At 40.3% G+C, this 19,722-nt stretch overlaps 1 protein-coding gene across 10 annotated transcripts in view; it reads left to right on the top strand.

Moving 5' to 3' along the window:
- scn8aa (sodium channel, voltage gated, type VIII, alpha subunit a) overlaps positions 1-19,722 on the top strand; it is a 55,727-nt gene that overhangs the window by 16,699 nt on the left and 19,306 nt on the right. For 5 of the 10 annotated variants that reach the window (XM_072696271.1, XM_072696262.1, XM_072696266.1 and 2 more), the window contains exons 3-12: positions 2,944-3,064; positions 4,334-4,421; positions 4,758-4,886; positions 7,686-7,777; positions 12,463-12,684; positions 13,423-13,486; positions 13,674-13,815; positions 16,648-16,854; positions 16,974-17,255; positions 17,415-17,729. In XM_072696271.1, coding sequence (XP_072552372.1) covers positions 2,944-3,064; positions 4,334-4,421; positions 4,758-4,886; positions 7,686-7,777; positions 12,463-12,684; positions 13,423-13,486; positions 13,674-13,815; positions 16,648-16,854; positions 16,974-17,255; positions 17,415-17,729 — 1,662 coding nt within the window. Of the gene's footprint in view, positions 1-2,943; positions 3,065-4,333; positions 4,422-4,757; positions 4,887-7,331; positions 7,424-7,685; positions 7,778-12,462; positions 12,685-13,422; positions 13,487-13,673; positions 13,816-16,647; positions 16,855-16,973; positions 17,256-17,414; positions 17,730-19,722 lie in introns of all 10 variants that reach the window. The other 5 variants (XM_072696272.1, XM_072696268.1, XM_072696269.1 and 2 more) reach the window with 3 other exon arrangements.

Here is a 19,722-nt window from a genome sequence, read left to right as displayed (position 1 = left end):
GTGCTGGAGTTTGCCTTTCTGACCCCTTTCTGTCCATTTCCTGCTGTAAGCGAGTCATCTTAGAAAATGAACACCGGCCTCATGACTAATCTAGCACTCCTTCTTAAAGTGTGTTCTCACACACTTCCACGCTGATTTATGGGCCTGGGTGCCCCGTTGATTTCGGCATGCAGAGAGCATGGTGGCCTGATTCAGTCTGACCCAAATAACTCTCGCCTCCCCTAGCCTTCGCTTACACTTCCAGAGTGATATTTACTGAACTGCACTCTCCTAACCCATTTCTTTGGCCAGTGCCAGTCCAAAAAGGCCCTTGCGGACATGCATGCTTCTGTATGTTGTCGCCGTTTACCCAGTCGGAATGAGTCAACTTGTTTCTAGTGTACACTGTTAGTATTATAAAGGCTATTGTCTGGGTACATTTTGTCCCCCAGTGCTTAGACATCGTAAAAGTATGTCAGTGATCCTTAGAGGGGCCAATTGTGTCCCTTTTGTGAGTTTTAAACACTGGTGTAATTTCATAGCACGGGCATGTCCCTCTGACTTTTTGCTTTTAATACAGGATCATTGGGGATGTGGGGTAGTTTATCATCATCACAATCACTGCTATTGAGATTTTTTATGATATTTCTGTTATGTTGATTAGACTATTAATCTCAGTGACAGATGATGGAAAAATGACATGGCATAACTAATAATGCTATTGTATGGTTATGCTTTGTATCATATCATATATGATGAAATAAATATATACATTTGCCTGTATAATTTGCATTGCTGTCCATGGTGCTGATGAAGGCTTCCTTTCCCAGCTGGACCGAAGGCTTGGAGCACAGCAGAAGGTGCAGGGGTGCATATCACTTCTGGAAATGTGCATAGCACCCCATTAATGATTGATGGCAGCTGTCATGTTTTATTTAAACAATTATGAGGCTATATCTGCCGCCAGGAAGGAGAGCATCTCCTGCCTGGTTTGAGTCCACCATGGCCTGCACAATAATAGCAGTGGGAGCTGTTAAATAGTCAAGACAAAAAAAAAAGTCTCCCTGTGCTTCTTAAATAATATCAGGACATTTATATGGAGGCTGTAGAATAGGTGTGTCTACATGATGTGTAAATTGGCTGCTTTCCATCATATAGATGACTGGGACGTGTTCTCACTTCTTGTAACATACCCTTTTTTTTGGAGTTTTTGGAGTCAGTTGTAGCACACAGTTAACAATACTGGCTCTGTTCTGTGCCATAATTAACAAGACTCCAAGTTTCTGTTGTTTCTGCACTTGGGAGAGCTAGAAAATAACGTAACTTACAAAAGCAAGTTCTCACATGATGATCATAGGAGTAATTATTATTATTATTATTAGATATTATTATTTTTATTTATTTATTTTTATTAAAAAAAAAAATTTTTGGAAGAAAAAACAGCTTATATAAGAAATCTAATTGTGTTGCCGGCTGTCCAGATGCGACAGTCTGAGAAAACGTAAAATGACAGGCGTCAGCCTGATTTACCACACCAATGCTTCTTAACCTAATGCAGTTCTTTTAGCGCATCACGCCATCAGTACCAGCCTGTCCAGCTAAGCATCGTCCCAAATGAGGGACAGGCTCTGCATCTTATAATTATAGAGTGAAAAGACAGAATGACTTGTCAATGCACAGCATTTCACTACGACCTAATTCAATTTCATTTAATTCTAACATCCTGACTGCAATCATGGATTCATTTACCATCCCTGTTCTTGACAAGTAATCTCTAAAAGACTTCTAAAATCAGTCTTTGCTTTCATTGGTTAATCTGTGTGCTGTCCTGTCGGGATTATTCTGACCTTGTTTTTTTTATCATTTATTTTTAGCAATTTGAGTTAAATTCAGATTTTAGATTTTACAGCAGGTCATATTAAAACAACCTGCTGGAGATTCCCTGTTACTTTTCATCACTTCTTTTATAAATGAAGCTCATGTAAAGCAGTGGCATTCTCCTTACATAGACTCTAAAACCCTGAAGAGCTGGGGTGATTTGAGGATGGTGTTCAGATGTGTTGTCTCTCTTCGCAGCTTTTCAGTTTTTCTGTTGTTCTTTATCTGCAAGAGCTAAATATTATTTAGAATTGCATTTCTAACAGCTGTCCTATTACCCCTCTATACCCCACAGTGTCCTCCGCTCTCTGAAATCCTCAGCTGTAATTGCAGTTTTGCTAGTTAAATAACTTTGTGTACCTCCTTTTTTTTTTTTTTTTACAATGGACACCACGCTAAGGCTGAGACTCACTAACAGCGTTCAAGAAAGCTGGGGACAAGACAAGACAAGATCCTGGATTCATGTTTACCTCGTTTGCAGGGATGATCTGGAAGTCCGTTCACGGCGTGAATCTATGTTTTTCAGTTATCTCATTGTTTTATTCCAGTGTGTGTCAATTTCTAGAGGCAGTACATACCCTGTATACATCAGCTGGCTTCCAGCTCACCTCAGTCCCTCGACTACACTGAGTGTGTGAGGACCCAACCAGCTTCTTCACACACAGCATGTCATTTAGCAGTCAAGATAAAAGCCAAACAACCTTCACTTTCTTTGCGTCAGTTTGGTTCTAGTTGACTGTTTAATATCTCTGGCGTGAGGTTTTGAAATAAATTGGTACACTTGCCATCCAGTTTGCTTTAGCCCTGGCCGGACCACTCTGTGCCTGGGCTTTGCAGGTTTTGTGATAGCACATTCTGTTTTAAACAGTAATCATGAAAACTGACCATGAAAACTGCCTAAAATGTTGTATTGTGTTCTGAAGGGTTACAGAGAAGGACTTTGAACGATGTTGCTTAAACTGTTCAAACTGTGATAATAATAAGACTGAAACTAATCCGAGACTCTTTTTCTCTCTTTTTGTGTGTGTCTCTCTCCTTTTATCTGTCCCTCTGTCTGTCCCCTGCCCCTCTTTTTTGTCTTCACAGACATTTATAGTGCTAAACAAAGGGAAAACAATCTTCCGCTTTAGTGCCACACCGTCCTTGTACATGATAAGCCCTTTTAATCTTGCTAGGCGAATAGCTATTAAAATTTTGATACATTCATATCCTTTTCAAGCTGCTTGTACATGTGAGTGAGTGATGTCTAAATGTCCTGCTTTTCCTGCAGAAGTGCCCTCTCTCTCTCTCTCTCTCTCTCTCTCTCTCCCCCTCCCTCCCTCCCTCTCTCCCTCTCTCTCTCTCTAGCTTGGTACTAATGTTACTGTCAATAAGACTACAGTGCATATCATGGTTAGGAATCCTTTTGCAGTCTAATGGTGTCTGACTGGTAAGCATGAGTTTCAGGCTTCAAATTGTGAAGGAATTGAATCTTGAGAAGTGAAAGGGGACGGGACAGAGACACCTTAGGGCCATGTTCCAGTACGCTGCTATTGCATTTTGCATGCAAATGGAACAGAATCTGGTGTCAGCAACTCTTAACAGTTATTTTCTCCATTTCCACCCTTACTATTGCCAGTGACATGGGCATTATATTAGCATCATGTCTCTAGAATTTGGACATCAAACATACCTTGGCAATAACTTAAAGGCTCATTCGCAGTCATTTCCATTAAAGCAGTGGTTCAAATGCCAAATACACTGATAGGTTAAAGTAAAGTAAAGTAAAGTTAGATTTTTTAATTTTGTGCTGAAGCTACACTATTTGGACAAAAGTATTGGGACAATTTTATGTTCAAGGAGCTTTAAAGGATATTTTCCGACACCCTATTCTAAATCCATAGGCATTAATATGGAGCTGGTCCCCCTTTGCAGCTCTAACAGCAGGTTTGGAACTCAGCAGTTATCGAGTCAGCAGAGCATTGCACACGTTTGTGCACTGTGCTCCTCAGCACTCGTTGTGTCCTAATACTTTTGTCCATAAGGTGTATGAGGCTAATGTAACTAAAAGTAATGGGGGTCTGAGTCATAAGCGTCTGTTATATAAAAGTCGGTGCTCCACTGCAAAACTACATCAAAGTCTAGGCAGTCTTTAAGCTTTATTTGGGATAAGGGGGCAATTGTGTAATTTTTTTAGTGTTTAAAGACATTTTTATGATTCATAATTAATTTTCGCATTTGAAGGTTGAAGGTACTGGATATCCAACTCAGCACAAATATAAGAGCTGTAACCATTCTGATGTTAGAAAATAAATGCCTCAGCATGCTCTTGGATTAATGGCTAATTAATGCTCATTTGGAACAGCTAATCTTCCCTTCTGTCATTTACCAAGCATTTTTAGTTGTGTGTTTCCAAATAATGTATAATACTTCAAAGTACTTCTAACACTGTGTAACTATGTCTTTCCCTTCAAGCTTCCTTAACTCTTTCTCACATTATTCAGCATGATCATCATGTGTACCATTTTGACCAACTGTGTATTCATGACCTTTAGTAATCCTCCCGAGTGGTCCAAACAAGTAGAGTAAGTACACATTCCCAACTGCATGCACATCTTAACCAAATCCAGCATCACTGACCTTTGGCCGCACGGAATGCATGCTGATCTAATATGCTTCATCATGCCATTATTTATTATATCAGTGTTTTTTTTTTCTTATGTTTTTACATTTGAATTATTCATTTTATTATTAGAACAAGGAACCAACACACACACACACAATGTTTTATTATTAATTTATTTGATTTTTTCACTTTTTTTCTGACATGCTAGCATACAGCGTCTCTCAAACCGTATGACTAAAGTCATTAGTTTGGCTACAGTACTCATAACCTCCCTCTTGCTCTCTCGTGTGCTTAGGTACACATTCACAGGGATTTATACATTCGAATCAGCTGTAAAAATCATTGCCCGTGGTTTCTGTATAGATGACTTCACATTCCTAAGAGATCCATGGAACTGGCTGGATTTCATGGTCATCTCGATGGCGTAAGTATCTTTGTTGAAACACATTTGCTTCCTATACAAAAGCATTCTGTAGCAGCAGCAGCAGGTTCAGACCTCAGCACTAATAAGATAAAATGATATCTTGGCAAGTACATCTTAAATACAGGCAACGTGTCTAATGTAATGCTTTAGGTCTCCACAGTGATGTCAGGACACCCATCACATGAAAAACACTGCCATTTTTGTCCAATATTTGATGACATATGTATTGAATTTCTGAACACACTGGGCCAGTACTAAAATATCTGCATTTTATTCATTACTGCTTTTGTCACCATCTACACCATCTTTGTTAATCTGGGTGGAGTTCATCACAGTTTCTACATTTTATAAATGTTTATGAATCAGTATCTGTAAAACATAAATTGACATCAGCCCACAGGTCTTATCAGCGTATCTTTTTGCTCCCTGTTTCTAAATATTACATATTCTTGCTCTACATTATTATAGTATTTAAAGTCATTTACTACCCTGGCAATGGTGGGTTTCCTAAAAGTGATCCTAGAGAGTAACAAACCATGACAAAACCTTTTCTATTTAACATTTTTATGTGAAACACTTAAACACCTAAATTTCCTAGAAAATCAACTTATTTACGCTTTTGATTTAACTGCAAATGTTCAATTACAGTTAATTATTGTGTATATTTTCTAAACATTTTTAAGTTTAGATGATATTTTATATTGGTTTGATTAATACGAATTAGATTTTTAAATATTATTCCTCTGGTTATATGTGGATACCTTCCTCCTGTGAATTAGCAGCCCCTGGCTTTTAGGTGCTAAACTGTAGACAAAACCCACCTAAAGCAGCACTTCAGTCGGGTTTCTCATTAATTTGTGCACAAGTTCACATCACAGTTGTTCAGTTAGTTTAGTTTTGGGAAGCGTTCGGTAATGAATGAATATTCTGAAGAACTAGTTAATGAAGTACTTAGCGTTAGGAAGCTTTTGGGAAACTCACCCCAGGTCATTTCACCTGTTTCAGTAAATAGTGCTGTGAGGAAGAGAAATGATCTGGTAGTGTTGTAGGATCAGTTCACACAAATGCCCATTTACGATGCTTTTGCTTGCCAGGATATCATTTTCTGCAGTGTAACAGCTAATTACCATAATGGTGCCTCATCCAGGACCAGGTAGCCCCACAAAACTGAGAGGTTTAAGCACATGTCCAAGAATTTTCTCTGAACTGATCTCTCCTTCTTCTGTCTCAGTCTTTTACCCTTTCTTCTATTCATCCTGAAAATATTCTAGCAAGAGTGTGTTCAGTAAGAGTCACTGGCAGCTCCTGGCAAACTCACTCTCTGTCTCTTTAATGCTCGCTCTCTCTCTCTCTCTCTCTCTTTCTCTCTCTCTTTTATCGTCTCTCGCGTTTTCTCTCTTTACGTCCTGATTTTTTCGCCATATGTCCACAAATCAGTAGGGGTGTCCCGATCTTATCCTATTAGACCCATTTTAAAGATCTAACGTTCCTCCCATCCTGTCTTTACTCCTGAATTTTGCCTGGTTAGAAACTAGACTATGGTGGAAATGCTCTGCTGTAGTAGTGCGAGAATCACTACTATCATACTTCGCTTCTGAACCAGCTCTGAATGCCACATTCAGAACCGAGGAGGAGGCTGATGCTAATGGTAATGCTAAAACACACACACACACACTACGTGAAATGAAGGAGCTGGGAGCTGAATGGTCAGGGAGGTCAGTCAGGCTGGACTGTAAGATATAAAACACTATAGAGTCAGAATTTAGTCTGGTTACAAAAACTGGTACTAAAATAGTGATTTTACTGCTGTTCTAGCGTGGATTAGCAAAGCTTACCTAAATTGTGGGGCTGAAACGCAAAGATTGGATCAGAATCGGACGGCACTCAGCATTAAGAGACTCGGATCGGATCGGGGGGCAAAAACTCTTGATCGGGACATCCCTACAAATCAGTGCGCTTGTTTACATGATCTGTGTATTTTTCCAGTTTTAATTAATGAAGTTAACTGGGATTAACATCACTGACCCCAGATCCCCTTCTTAGGCCCTGTTTGAGCTGGAATAGTTTTATCTGGGATGATCCGGTGATTACTGTTACAATCTATGAGGTCCTGCACGACCTGACCTCATGCTAATGGAATAGCGCTAATGTCGCTAATGCTATGTTATGTATGCTGTGTATGTTATTGTTAATGAACGTTTACCTGCGGCCTGACTCTAATGGGAATGTCCGGGCTGCGGCTATCTGTGCTCTTTTACTGATCGTCTAGTCAAATCACAGCTTACATTAAATCTGACCATCTCTGGTCAAACTAGTCCAGCTCGAATAGTGCTTTGGTGTAACTGTTCTCTTAAAAATGTGACTTTTCTGTCTTTCAAACAAGCCCAAAGTCAGCCATGTGTTGTGGTGCCGTGTCTCTGTGTAACTTTGGTTTGATTATTGCAGGTATATAACAGAGTTTGTAAACCTAGGCAATGTCTCAGCTCTGCGCACATTCAGAGTGCTGAGGGCATTGAAAACTATTTCTGTAATCCCAGGTAAGAGCGTGTGTGGTTGGGAGGGGCTGGGTTGGTGTTAGGTGTGTGTGTGTGTGTGTGTATATACACGTACGTACGTGTGTGTGCGTGCGTGCGTGTGTGTGTGTGTTTTCTTTTTTTCCTTTTTCCTTTCTTTCCCCCCTCTCCGTGGACAGGCTCTGTGAGTGGCGTAGCTCCTGGTCCGGTGGCGTGGTAGTGGTGTTCTTGCTGTGTTTGTGGTGGTCATTTTTTGGTGTCTGTGTGTGATCCTCCCTTATTTCAGATATGTAACAGAGTTTGTGGACCTGGGGAATGTATCTGCGCTGAGAACGTTCAGAGTTCTCCGAGCATTGAAAACTATCTCTGTCATTCCAGGTGAGGCCTAATTTAAACACTGAGGCTGAGTTTTTCTGTTCGACCCGTTTCTATTTCCTTTACGTTTGATTTTAGCGTCATTATTTTAGCAGAGGCTAATTTCGAGACGGCCGTTTACTTTGCTTTTTTCTTTTTCAACCTCTAAAATGATCAAAAATGGTACTTATACATTTTTGATAGGCTTTGCAGTCTACAATTCCACTGTGGTCAGAGTACCATAATGACAGCACTCCCTTTTATCTTATAGGACAAATACTTGTTCTTTATACGTCTTTGTAACACAGGTGAACACAGTTGTCTTTATTCGGCTCCTGTACGGTGAACTGACACTGAAATTACAGAAGTTAAACTGAGACAAAGTCAAAACTGAGTCATTTGCTGTTTTGTTTTGTCAGAAACTTATATTAGGACTAGGTCTGTACACCGATCAGCCATAACATTAACAACACTGCCATTGATTATCTTCGTCTACAGTAGCTACATCTGTCAAGCTGTGGGTATATTAAACAGCAAAGTGAACATAGGTGATGTGTTACAAGCAGGAAATGTGGGCAGGTATATGATTCTGAGCCATTTGTAATGGCTGGACAACTGGGTCAGCGCATCTCCAAAACATCAGGCAGGTCTTTTTCTGGTATGCAGGGGTTCAGGGGGTTTTCTGGTGTGCAGCGGTCAGTACCAAAAGTGGGCCAAGGAAGAACAACCGGTGAACCAGTGACAGGGTCATGGGCTCCTGAAGCAAATTGATCCTTGGAGGCCCAGCCTCACAATTTACAGGATCTACTGCTAACATCTTTGTGCTAGATACCACAGGATGCCTTCAGAGGTCAGATATATTGTTGCAGCACAAGGGCGACCTCAGTATTAGGTGTTAATGTTATGGCTAAGCGGTGTTTGAATAATAATCATATGAAAAAACTTAACGTTGAATGGTCCAATATTCTGCTTAATAAAGCATAAGTGGCTTTGTGTTATAAGCAGAAGGGGCATTTGTATGGCTTTATGTTGTCTACATAACTGCACATATCAGGAATCCTAAATGATTTTTAGATGTTGTAGACATACATGTAGATATTATACCTTTTTAAGTAGAAGTACTGTTATCATACCCTCTGTAGTTTCCTCAGATGAAAATTGCAGTAGCTTTCAGTGAGCTCCCAAAGAAAATACCTCTTACTTATTTATGAAGACTGCCAAGCCTAGTTTGTGATATATTTTATGCTGCATGATGCTTTGGAGAACACTTCCTTTTATAACATTAGTCTACTAAGAGCTTGGCCGACTTATTTATTTGAATTTTTTGTCTTCTTTTTTTTTTTACATTTACATTATTTGCAATGAAAGCCTAACATGAAATGCACATGGGAAATGGAAAAATAGAAATACCAAAAATGACCCAACCCCAAACTACTGAAAACTCTGGATGGTTTGCCAACGTTCTTTCAGATAATTTCAGCAAAATAGTGCTAATCAGTTTGATTACTTTTCTACTACTTTTATGCTTCATATTACAAGCATATTAGTCATAAGTCCTAAAGATAATAGTACAATAATAAACCAGTATGCTGTTTTTTTTGTCCTCAGAGAGCAGATGGCTTTGTGATGCAGATCATTTTAAGGATTCGTAATAGAAACTGAACTTTAGTTTAACCTGAAAACAGAACTGACCTTTTTCTTTTAGTACAAAGTAACACTTTGTATTATAAAAACCCCACAAAATATATCACAGCATTTGTTGTTTTCCTGAAGTCTTCCATTCAGAGCTTTGTCTTTCTTCTGAATGTCTTCTGATTTTTGGCTACATTACCATGCACCAGCACTCCCACCTATCATCCAGTTAAAAACGCTTCAGTGAACCTCCCTGATACAGTGCTTTCCTCAGAGATTTGGAAGAACATGCGTAATGATTTCCAGTTCAAGTTGAGACCCCCAGCACCACAACACCACAAACTAGAGGAATAAAAGAAGAGAATAAATCAAATCATGATAGGATCACGAAGTCCTTTGTGAATAAAATTATTAATTTTTCTCTGTTTTATATTTATTAATGTGTATATATATTAATGTTGACAAATCAGTTAGTCTACATAGAGATTTAAATCCAATTAATGTTTATTGTTTTTATGTCAATATCAGACATAAATGAGATAAATTGTTATAGTACATCTAGAACAAATCCAAAAGACATCTAAAAAGGCAAACCCCTTCTGTAAGAGACTTTTAGGAACAGTTAGGGGGCTATGGAGGTCTAACCAAAATAAACTTGGCTTGCATTCAGATCTACAGTGTCTACAGTGTTCTTTTTGGGTTGATTGAAGGAAAACGGGCTTGCTGGGTATGGGCCAGTACAGTTCTAATGACATGATACAGCAAGTCCAATGAAGCTGTGCAAGTCTTCAGCATTGGACTGCATCCATTCAGCCTTAGAGTTTAAATGACCTGCATGTGATCCCCACCCCCCTCTCCCGTGCCTGTTCCTCTCTCCTTCTTTCATGCCCCTCTTGTTGTGCTGCAGTATTTGTAGATTAATGGATGTCAGGATCTTCTCAGTGTAACAGGGAGTCCTCTCTTTGTTGCTAAGGTTATCACTCTTAAGGTTAATCCTAAAACCTCTCCTCTCACCACACTGGGACCTGAGCATAGCCCAGGTGTGTTTGTGTAACCGGAGACTGATTCCTATATTTGCTGTGAAAATATCAGTGGCTTTCCAACCTCTGTTTCATACAAAGACCACAGGGGGTACTATACTGTATGCCCACAGTGAAAGAGCATTCAAAGAGATGGCTCCCAGAGAGTTTGTGTAATGTTGTGTGACTATATTGATTAGAGGATTTGGTTACTGTTGATTTGATTGTTGTGTGTGTCTGTGGTATTTCTCAGTGTATAAAAGGAGGTCTGGGCATGATTATAGCAATTTTAGCAAACCTCAGGTAACTCTCTAGGCTATCAGTGACCAACACCCTTCTGAACAAATTTGAATGGTGTGTGTAGCGTCTACCACCAACTACACTGTAAAAAATAGTGTTTTTTTTATAGATCAGTCTTGTGTACAGCATTCTGCCTTTCATAGTAATTTATCCGTAATCGGTAGCAGTAATAGGTTAACTACTGTTTCTTCTGTGTTGTTACTAAGGTGACAACTAAGTTATATACTCTATGGGCTCTATCTTACACCCTGCGATGCTTATTGCTATCTTACACCCTGCCAGCAGTCTATTCTCACGCCTTCCATCTGCGTCGTTTAAATAGCATATGCAGCATATGTACGCTGATATACTATGCTTATTGGGGCAGTCGTGGCTCAGCGGTTAGAGAGGCTATTGATGACAGGGTTGTGGGTTCGGAAAACACAGGAGCTCCACTGACTGAAAACAACCCAGGCAGATGTCAGCAGTCAGACGTTCGATGCTATCTTGGTAGTGAATTGTCAACACAGGCGTGTGCAGCCCGACGCACGTACCCCCCTGCACCTGGCTCTTAAAGGGAACGGCAAGAGTCACACTGACGGTTTATCACACGTTACGCCCAAAACAACACAGTTTGTCCATATGAGTAAAGGCAAAGGTGCAGGTATTTGTCACTGTACTGTGTACAAATGTTTCCTCCGCATTTAACCCATCTGTGGTAGTGAACACACACACTAGTGAACTAGGGGCAGTGAGTACACACACACACACACACACACACACTCAGAGCGGTGTGCAGCCAACTCCAGCGCCCAGGGAACAGACAGGGTGAAGGGCCTTGCTTAAGGGCCCAACATTGGCACTTGCTGAGCCCAGGTATTGAACCCACAACCCTGTTACCAATAGCCCAGAGCTCTAACTGCTGAGCTACCACTGCATGTATTTATAGGAAACGTGGCGTCGTATTATAGAGAGCTGAGATTGTTCTGAACATTTTAGCATTTTAATATGACCTATTAAAAAAATCAAGAAAATCCCTGCAGACTTCAGAGGGTTAATTAACACACTACAGACTGTATTAACTCGGTTAGTCTTATGTTGTTTTTGTACTCCGTCCTCGCGGTGTGAACCGAACCATGCCTTTTGCGCATCGTTACATCGCTAGAGCATAATAGCATGCACTCTAAATGTATCGCTATTGTTTTCTGGAATAATTATCTGAAATAAGCATTTTGGACTGCTTTGTAAATGCTGTTTATTTATAGTTCTGTCCTGATTAATTGCACTACATATAAAGCAGGGGATCATTTGAGATTCAGCCTCATTTTCAGGCTTCGTATTGCTTTTCAAGAAGAGGTTGTATTTTTTCTTTCTGTCGGGTTCGAGTATGTGATTAAAGACTAGCCCTAACGCAGAATGCTTCAGCAGTGGTTTTGTTTTTAACCTGTTGCGACTCTGGAGTCTAAATGCTGTGAGTCAAGGGTTGAAGGAATAGCTTATTAACCTTAAATGTATTTGTCATTTTCTGTCAGCACATTTTCAGGGTTTTTTTGCAGTGTAGTCAGGATTCAGATCAGCTGTTGAATGAAATTGGCTGCATCATTCAGTCTTTACAAATGCCTCTGAAGATGCCTCTCATCTCCTTATCATGCCTTGAGACCCCTTTCATCTACACCTTGCAGGTAAACACACATACAACGACCTGTGTTCCTCTTTGTGTGCGTGTGTGTGTGTGCGGGCGTGCCTGTGTGTGTACGTATGTTTTTCACCACCTCGCAGGTCTGAAGACCATCGTTGGAGCCTTGATCCAGTCAGTGAAGAAGCTGTCAGATGTGATGATCCTCACTGTATTCTGCCTCAGCGTGTTTGCCCTCATCGGCCTGCAGCTCTTCATGGGGAACCTGCGGCACAAGTGTGTTTTCTGGCCCATCAACATCACAGAATCCTACCAAACCAATAGCAGCCGCGGCTTTGACTGGAACGAATACATCATGAATGAGAGTGAGCAGCATCCTAAACATTCCTGCAGCGGAAACACACACACACTCACACAGCGCATACGCTTACACAACTGCCCTTCCGAAGAATTACACAGTAGCACACTGATGCTCTGCAGTACACACTAGTAAACTAGGGGCAGTGAGTACACACACACCCAGAGCGGTGGGCAGCCAACTCCAGCGCCCGGGGAGCAGAGAGGGTAAAGGGCCTTGCTCAAGGGCCCAACAGTGGCAGCTTGCTGAGCCCGCCACTGTTGGGCCCTTGAGCAAGGCCCTTTACCCTCTCTGCTCCCTGGGCACTGGAGTTGGCTGCCCACCGCTCTGGGTGTGTGTGTGTTCACTACCACAGATGGGTTAAATGGGGGCACAGATGGGTTAAATGCGGAGGACACATTTCGCTGTACAGTGTACACTGTACAGTGACAAATATGTGCACCTTTACCTTTTACCTTTACACAAAGCAACATTGTTCCCAGAACAAACTACATCAAAAATGACACATTTTAGGAAAATGGATGTTGTTGATCTTAACGAGAATGATTAATTAATGTTGCTGTTTGATATATTTATTGGAAGGCAGAAAATATGTCTGAAATCAAATTTCCTAGTAATTTTCAGAAGTACAGACCAGTTCACTTACGCATGTATCTGTAATGAGGTAGTTTTTTAAGTGGCTGAAAATGGACTAAACTCCATTGCTCATATAATTAACTTTAGCTCTTTCTCTCTTTGTCATCAGCCAACTTCTACTTCATCCCTGGCAGTCTGGATGCTCTTTTATGTGGAAACAGCTCAGACTCTGGGTGAGTTAGTCTGCCTTGCTTCTCTCTCTCCGTTTCTCTCTCTCTTTCACAGCAGAGCATTCATGTCAAATGTGCATTTAATCAAATCATCCCTAAATGTGCTGGAAGTGGTGCTTTATCTTATTTAAATAAGCCTAGAGAGTGTGCTAGAGAGAGTAGTGCTGTCTCATTATGCGCTTTATTTCAGCCGTTGTCCTGAGGGCTACACATGTATGAAGGCTGGAAGGAATCCAAACTATGGCTACACCAGCTTCGACAGCTTTGGCTGGGCCTTCCTGGCTCTTTTCCGCCTCATGACGCAAGACTTCTGGGAGAACTTGTACCAGCTGGTAAGGGTCATGTTTTTTCCATCTGCCGAAAGCTCCATCAGACGTGTCTGCTTTTGCATAAAAATATCTGTGTTTCATAATTGCTGTTTTAAAATGTTAATTGGACGGCAGTGTTTAAGATGTTAGGGTAACACCTCCGATGAATACTGTATTTATAATGTGTGGTGAAAGCATTTATAATGCATTTAATGCCATTTATGATAGCATATAATGTTTAAGCAAAAGCATGTAGAAGTATTAAAATAATCAATATCAGGGCTCGTAGTGCAATTATATGTTAATAAGAAATATTTCATTTTAGTCATTTACAGCTTTTAGCTTTTAGCTCCTTTTCTTTTCCTGCTTAATCCGTTAATCAGAATCTTAATGGGTCAAGGAATCGATTACGGAAATCGTCAGCCCTAGTATAATCTCTTTGCAACAGAAGTGAAGTCTGATTGTACTTGTGTTTAAAATGTCTTAGGCCCCATGCATTGTCTAGCAGTGGGCATCCCTTTGGGCTATGGCCTACTGTTTGCCATGGTTGTCTAAAATTTAGATTCCAGACAGTACAACTAAAAATAAATCATGTGGTGAAATTTGGTTGTGAAACAAGGTTGTGAATTGCTTCAGATTACACACCTGCTAACTATATATATATATATATATATAGTACTGAAAAAATGAAGAGACCACCCTACATTATCAGTTTCTCTGTATTTACAGTTTATAGGCAATATATTTAGGGAAAGGAACATTTGCGCTGTATTTTTTTTATTTCATAACCCATGGACAACATGATATTTAGAGCATTTATTTGCAGAAACGACAACGGCTCAAAAAATAAAAATACATTATTATAATAATTATAATGCAAAGAAGATATTATTCAGATTAAAAAAATAGTACTAATATTTGAACTTTGAGAGCATTCAGAAATCACTAGGGTGAATCACAGCTCTCATGTCTTGGCAGGCTCTCCACTAGTCTTTCACATTGCTGTTGGGACTTTATGCTATTCATAGTCTGCAAATTCAGGTAACTCAGCTTTGTTTGATGAAATGCCTGGAATAAAACGACTGCCACACGTACACATTTAAGAACTAAATTAAGTGGTCTCTTAATTTTTTCTACAGCTATATTATATATATATATATATATATATATATATATATATATATAGTAGTGGGCTGTTGTATCTGCTCGTATCTGCTCGTTTTATCTGCACTAATTTATCTGCACTAATTTATTCAGAGGTCTCCTGTCTCCAGACTACTGACAGCTATTGCATTGAACGACATTTAAAAGCTGTATTTGGACAAGGCTACATTACTGTGGATGATTTGAAGGCTTAAACTAGGCAAACTTAATCTTGGCTGCACATTAAATTTATTAAATTATAGAAACTTCTTATAGAAACCATAATTATGGTTGCTAAGCTACAAAGGACCAGCTAGATGAACTAATTCGCTACAGACTTTGATTTAGAATTTAGGAGGATTTGATGTTATTATCAAATCATTGTTTCTGTTCTTATGCACCTTGACTTGACTTGCTTCTCACAAACTCTCTCTGTGACTCAATGATTCATTATTCATTTTGTTCTAATAGACATTCTCTTTATTGGGAGGGTTTGAGTGTGTTTGTCACCATTTCTTGAATTGTCCCTCAGCTGGTCGCTGTGATGCAGTGAGTGGTGTTGACTATTCTTGTGACCACACTAAAGCTCATCTATAATGCATGGCAGAAATGCCTCAGTGAGAGCGGTCCTGAGCTGTACACTCTGCTCCCTTCACCCAGCCTTTTTCCCCACAGCGGTATGAACGGCCTGATTGGATAGAATCATCAGAAAACTCAAAAAACCCAAATCATCAATCAGCATAAACCACAAATCATGAATTGCATTTTAATCCTCTGTTAGACAGATGTGCAAATACACACACACAGCTTGTCTAGTCACTGTAGAGAAGTGTTGCTAATAGAATAGGACTCTCTGGAACAGATAAACATGAACCTACGGGCACCATGCTGCCTAATGCCAGGCGTGGGCTAGAGGGGTATAAGCCCCCCAGCACTGAGCTGTGGAGCAGTGGAAGAACTGTGTTCTCTGGAATGATTGATGGTGCTCCATCCAGTACTTTTGGGCTGAGTTGGGGAGTTGTAGTTAAGGTGGAGTGGTGATTATCCAACATCCAGACCTAACACTCTTGTCAGGAATTCTCCCATCGGTGCTTCAAAATCTAGTAAAAAGACATTCCAGTTATTCCAACAAAAGCAGAACTTTTTTTAATTTTAAAACATTTTTTTTTATTTCAGTATAAACAGTGTCCCAATACTTTTGTCCAAAATAGTATATTTATTTAGTGCAGTAATCCACATGATTTAAGACATGCTTAGGTCTGTGAAGACGTATTTCAGTAGAATGGCTTTATTAGATCTGTCCAATGAAATAAATTTCACATAGGCATACATATAAATGTCCCTGCTCATTTGTCCTCACTATTCTGGATTTCCTTGAAATTTTTGTCCCCCTCTCCCTCACACTCCATCATCCCTGAGGGGACCCTGTATAATAGGACCGATGTATATGCATGCATGCTGCGTACAATAGGGAAAGTAGGCCACAAAGCAGTGGAGACTCTGGATAATGTAAGGTTATTTGCATTCTCCAGAAGACAGTTTCTGATGACGGGGTGCAATCTGGGTGCAAGTCATCCAGCAGTAGACGTTCTTCTTCGTTGGACTTACTGCTTTAGCAATGGCTGTTGTGTTAAGATGAAGTGTAAATGTGCTGCATGACTACCTGAATATATCTGGAACTGATCAGTGCGATCCCTGTACTTTCCTCTACAGACTCTGCGGGCAGCAGGGAAAACCTACATGATCTTCTTTGTGCTGGTGATATTTGTGGGTTCTTTTTACCTGGTGAATCTGATCCTGGCTGTGGTAGCCATGGCTTACGAGGAGCAGAATCAGGCCACCATGGAGGAGGCTGAGCAGAAAGAGGCTGAGTTTAAAGCTATGCTAGAACAGCTTAAGAAACAGCAGGAGGATGCCCAGGTCAGCGCACAGTTTGGCTGTTCATGTCGTGTGTATTGTGGATTAGATAGTTTATAATACATATCATACATTACTGTCGTTCTTCGTGGATTTAACCTTTCTCTCTGTGACCTTGGCAGGCGAATGCCATGGCAACATCAGCGGGTACTGTATCAGAGGACGCAGTGGAAGATGATGGAGGGGGGAACTTGTCATGCAGCTCCTCAGAGATGTCCAAACTCAGCTCCAAGAGTGCCAAAGAGCGACGGAACCGTAAGAAGAAGTGGAAGCAGAAAGAACAGGACAAGGAGAAGGGAGACAGTGAGAAATTCGTCAAGTCGGAATCGGATGATGGCAGCAAGAGGAGCAGGTTCCGTTTTCCTGACAACCGCTTAGGCCGCAGGACCTCCATCATGAACCAGGTGAAGGGAATGTCTGTCATGTTCAAGTATCATTAGAATCCTGAGATTCTCACTGACACTGACACGCCTACTTGACTAATGAACAGACCCTCAGTTGAACAGCGTAGAGCAGGAACATGATCGGAGAGACGCTTAACTGTTTCTTCGGCTTTTCTCCAGTCTCTCCTCAGCATCCCCGGCTCGCCCTTCTTGTCGCGGCACAACAGCAAGAGCAGCATCTTCAGTTTCAAGGGCCGCTGTCGGGACGCCGGTTCCGAAAATGAGTTTGCAGACGACGAGCACAGCACAGTGGAAGAATGTGAGGAGCGACGCGGCTCGCTCTTCAGCCCGTACCGCCGCAGCAGCTACAGCGGCTACCATGGCAAGCGCAATAGCACGGTGGACTGCAACGGGGTGGTGTCCCTGATCGGGCCTGGGCCTGGAGGACGCCTTCTGCCTGAGGTGATAATAGATAAGGCAGCTTCTGATGACAGCGTAAGGAAGGCTATGAGTAGATCAGTCTAGGCATGGACGTCTTTCCTCTTGGAGCCTTGGCTTTCTCCTGTCCCTCTCTCTCTTTTTCTCTTGGTCTCTCTTTCTTTCCTTTTTTCTGTTTTCTCTTGCATTTGTCACTTTAGTAATGTTTGAACTTTTTCTTTGCTCTTTAATTTGCTGGTTTGTTTTCGGTTGAAGCTCTGCTAAGAGCTGAGAGCTGCGTATGGCGCCCTTCGCTTAATTTAAGTTGAAAAGGATGAAGATTCATTATTCATAGGTCATGTTTGTTACTTTTGTTAGGGGTTGTGTGCATACAGAGGTGTACAGTATTAGATAAAATGTACAGATGAGCATTACAATTTGAGATTTATCATTACATGAAAATATTGCATGTCCTCACTGCATGTTTCACTCCCTCTGGGTGAATATTGTCTTCATTACATTTTTGTCCTTCATAATCAAATGTTTGGTTATTCTACATATGTATTTTGAGTAAGAGTTAACAATGTTTTTGGCTTATTAATAATATCAGCACATAACATCTTTAGAAAATAAATTACCAGCGCTGACCAATATTTTAACCAGTATTTAAGCGACTTTGCACTACTCATCTGAAATTTGTGTGCATTTTATTATATATTATAAACTATTATAAATAGTTTCTGTCCAACAAAACCAAAAATGGACATACTAGGTTTTGATGTTGAAATGCTATTTCATTAGCTTAATAAACTGGATTTAGTTTTAAAAAATATATAATCAAATATATATTTCTCAATCAATGGTTATGTGTTGTTGCCATTGGCAGATATGTACATAAATAATATTGAAAATATCAATTTCAGTTAACCCAGAATATTATATATAATATAAAATACTGAAACCTATTATCATCATTTTAATCTGTTTAGATATTCATCTTTATAAATTGTATTTAATGTAGTTTTTAAAGCCACGTTGTTTAGCATTTTTACCTTAAAATAACATCTTCAGCATCATTGCAGTGGTCCACTCACATGTAATAGGGAGAATAGCATCTCTATAATTGCCGCTCCGGGCTCTGCACACCACTACCTACACGCTGTAACCAGAAAACGGCCGTGAGAACTGTGTAACACTGTCATGTTTGTGTAAAATTCTGTGACATTCCTCTGCCTCCTCAGTCCACATGCTTGTCCACATCTTTCACTCTTAGTGGTGGTTCTGGATCTCTCAGCTTGTCCAGAAATTCATGTGTCCAGTGTGTCCTTTAGGGGTGGCTCAAATTACACTTACTGACTGTAGGGGGAGCCCAGGAGCAATAAATACAAATTCTCGCATAATGCCCTATACTTCCCCTTTGATAATATGTTCCTCATTGCTTTTATGATAAGAAATCTAATGTAATTTAAGATCCATTTGTGGAGGATGGACATTAAGGTCCCAGTCTGCATGTGACAGAGCACTTAAGCCATAATGATTGGGAAGGATCTTACTGTTTCTCCAGTAATGCAATCATTTACTCTGGCCTGGTTCATTCGGGTTCAGATCAAATAATTGACATAGACAAATTGTGTGGTCCTGTAGGCGACAAGACTGGTGTCTGCGTGTGTACTATGATACGGAAGAGGAGGGACAGGCTGTATAGAATTATAGTTACACCCTATTCCCTCCCTCTCACATTTCACTGTGGCTTTGTCTATGTGGGGCCGGAGACGAAGCAGATAGCTTCTTTTTCGTTTAGTTTTTTTTAATTATTTTTATTTTTATTAACTTAATTTTCTTTTCTTTTTTTTGTCTTCTTTTGTTTTCTCTCTCTTTTTTCTGTCATTTATTTTGGACCTTCCTTTGAATGGACAACAGTCAACTATTCTCTTTCCTCATTGTAGCTAGCATGGTAGTTTGCAGTCCTTACAGATCTCCTTACAGAGAGCCCTTGTGTAATTAGCTGAAGCATGAAAGCGGACTGATGGATTTTGGTGTCTATGATTTTTCCTCTCTGACTCTTCTGACT

The sequence above is a fragment of the Salminus brasiliensis genome, chromosome 14 (genome assembly GCF_030463535.1).
Source record: "Salminus brasiliensis chromosome 14, fSalBra1.hap2, whole genome shotgun sequence".
In the NCBI taxonomy this organism is placed as follows: Eukaryota; Metazoa; Chordata; class Actinopteri; order Characiformes; family Bryconidae; genus Salminus; species Salminus brasiliensis.
The sequence above is the reverse complement of the archived record's forward strand: the minus strand, read 5'-3'. Positions and strand labels throughout refer to the sequence as shown.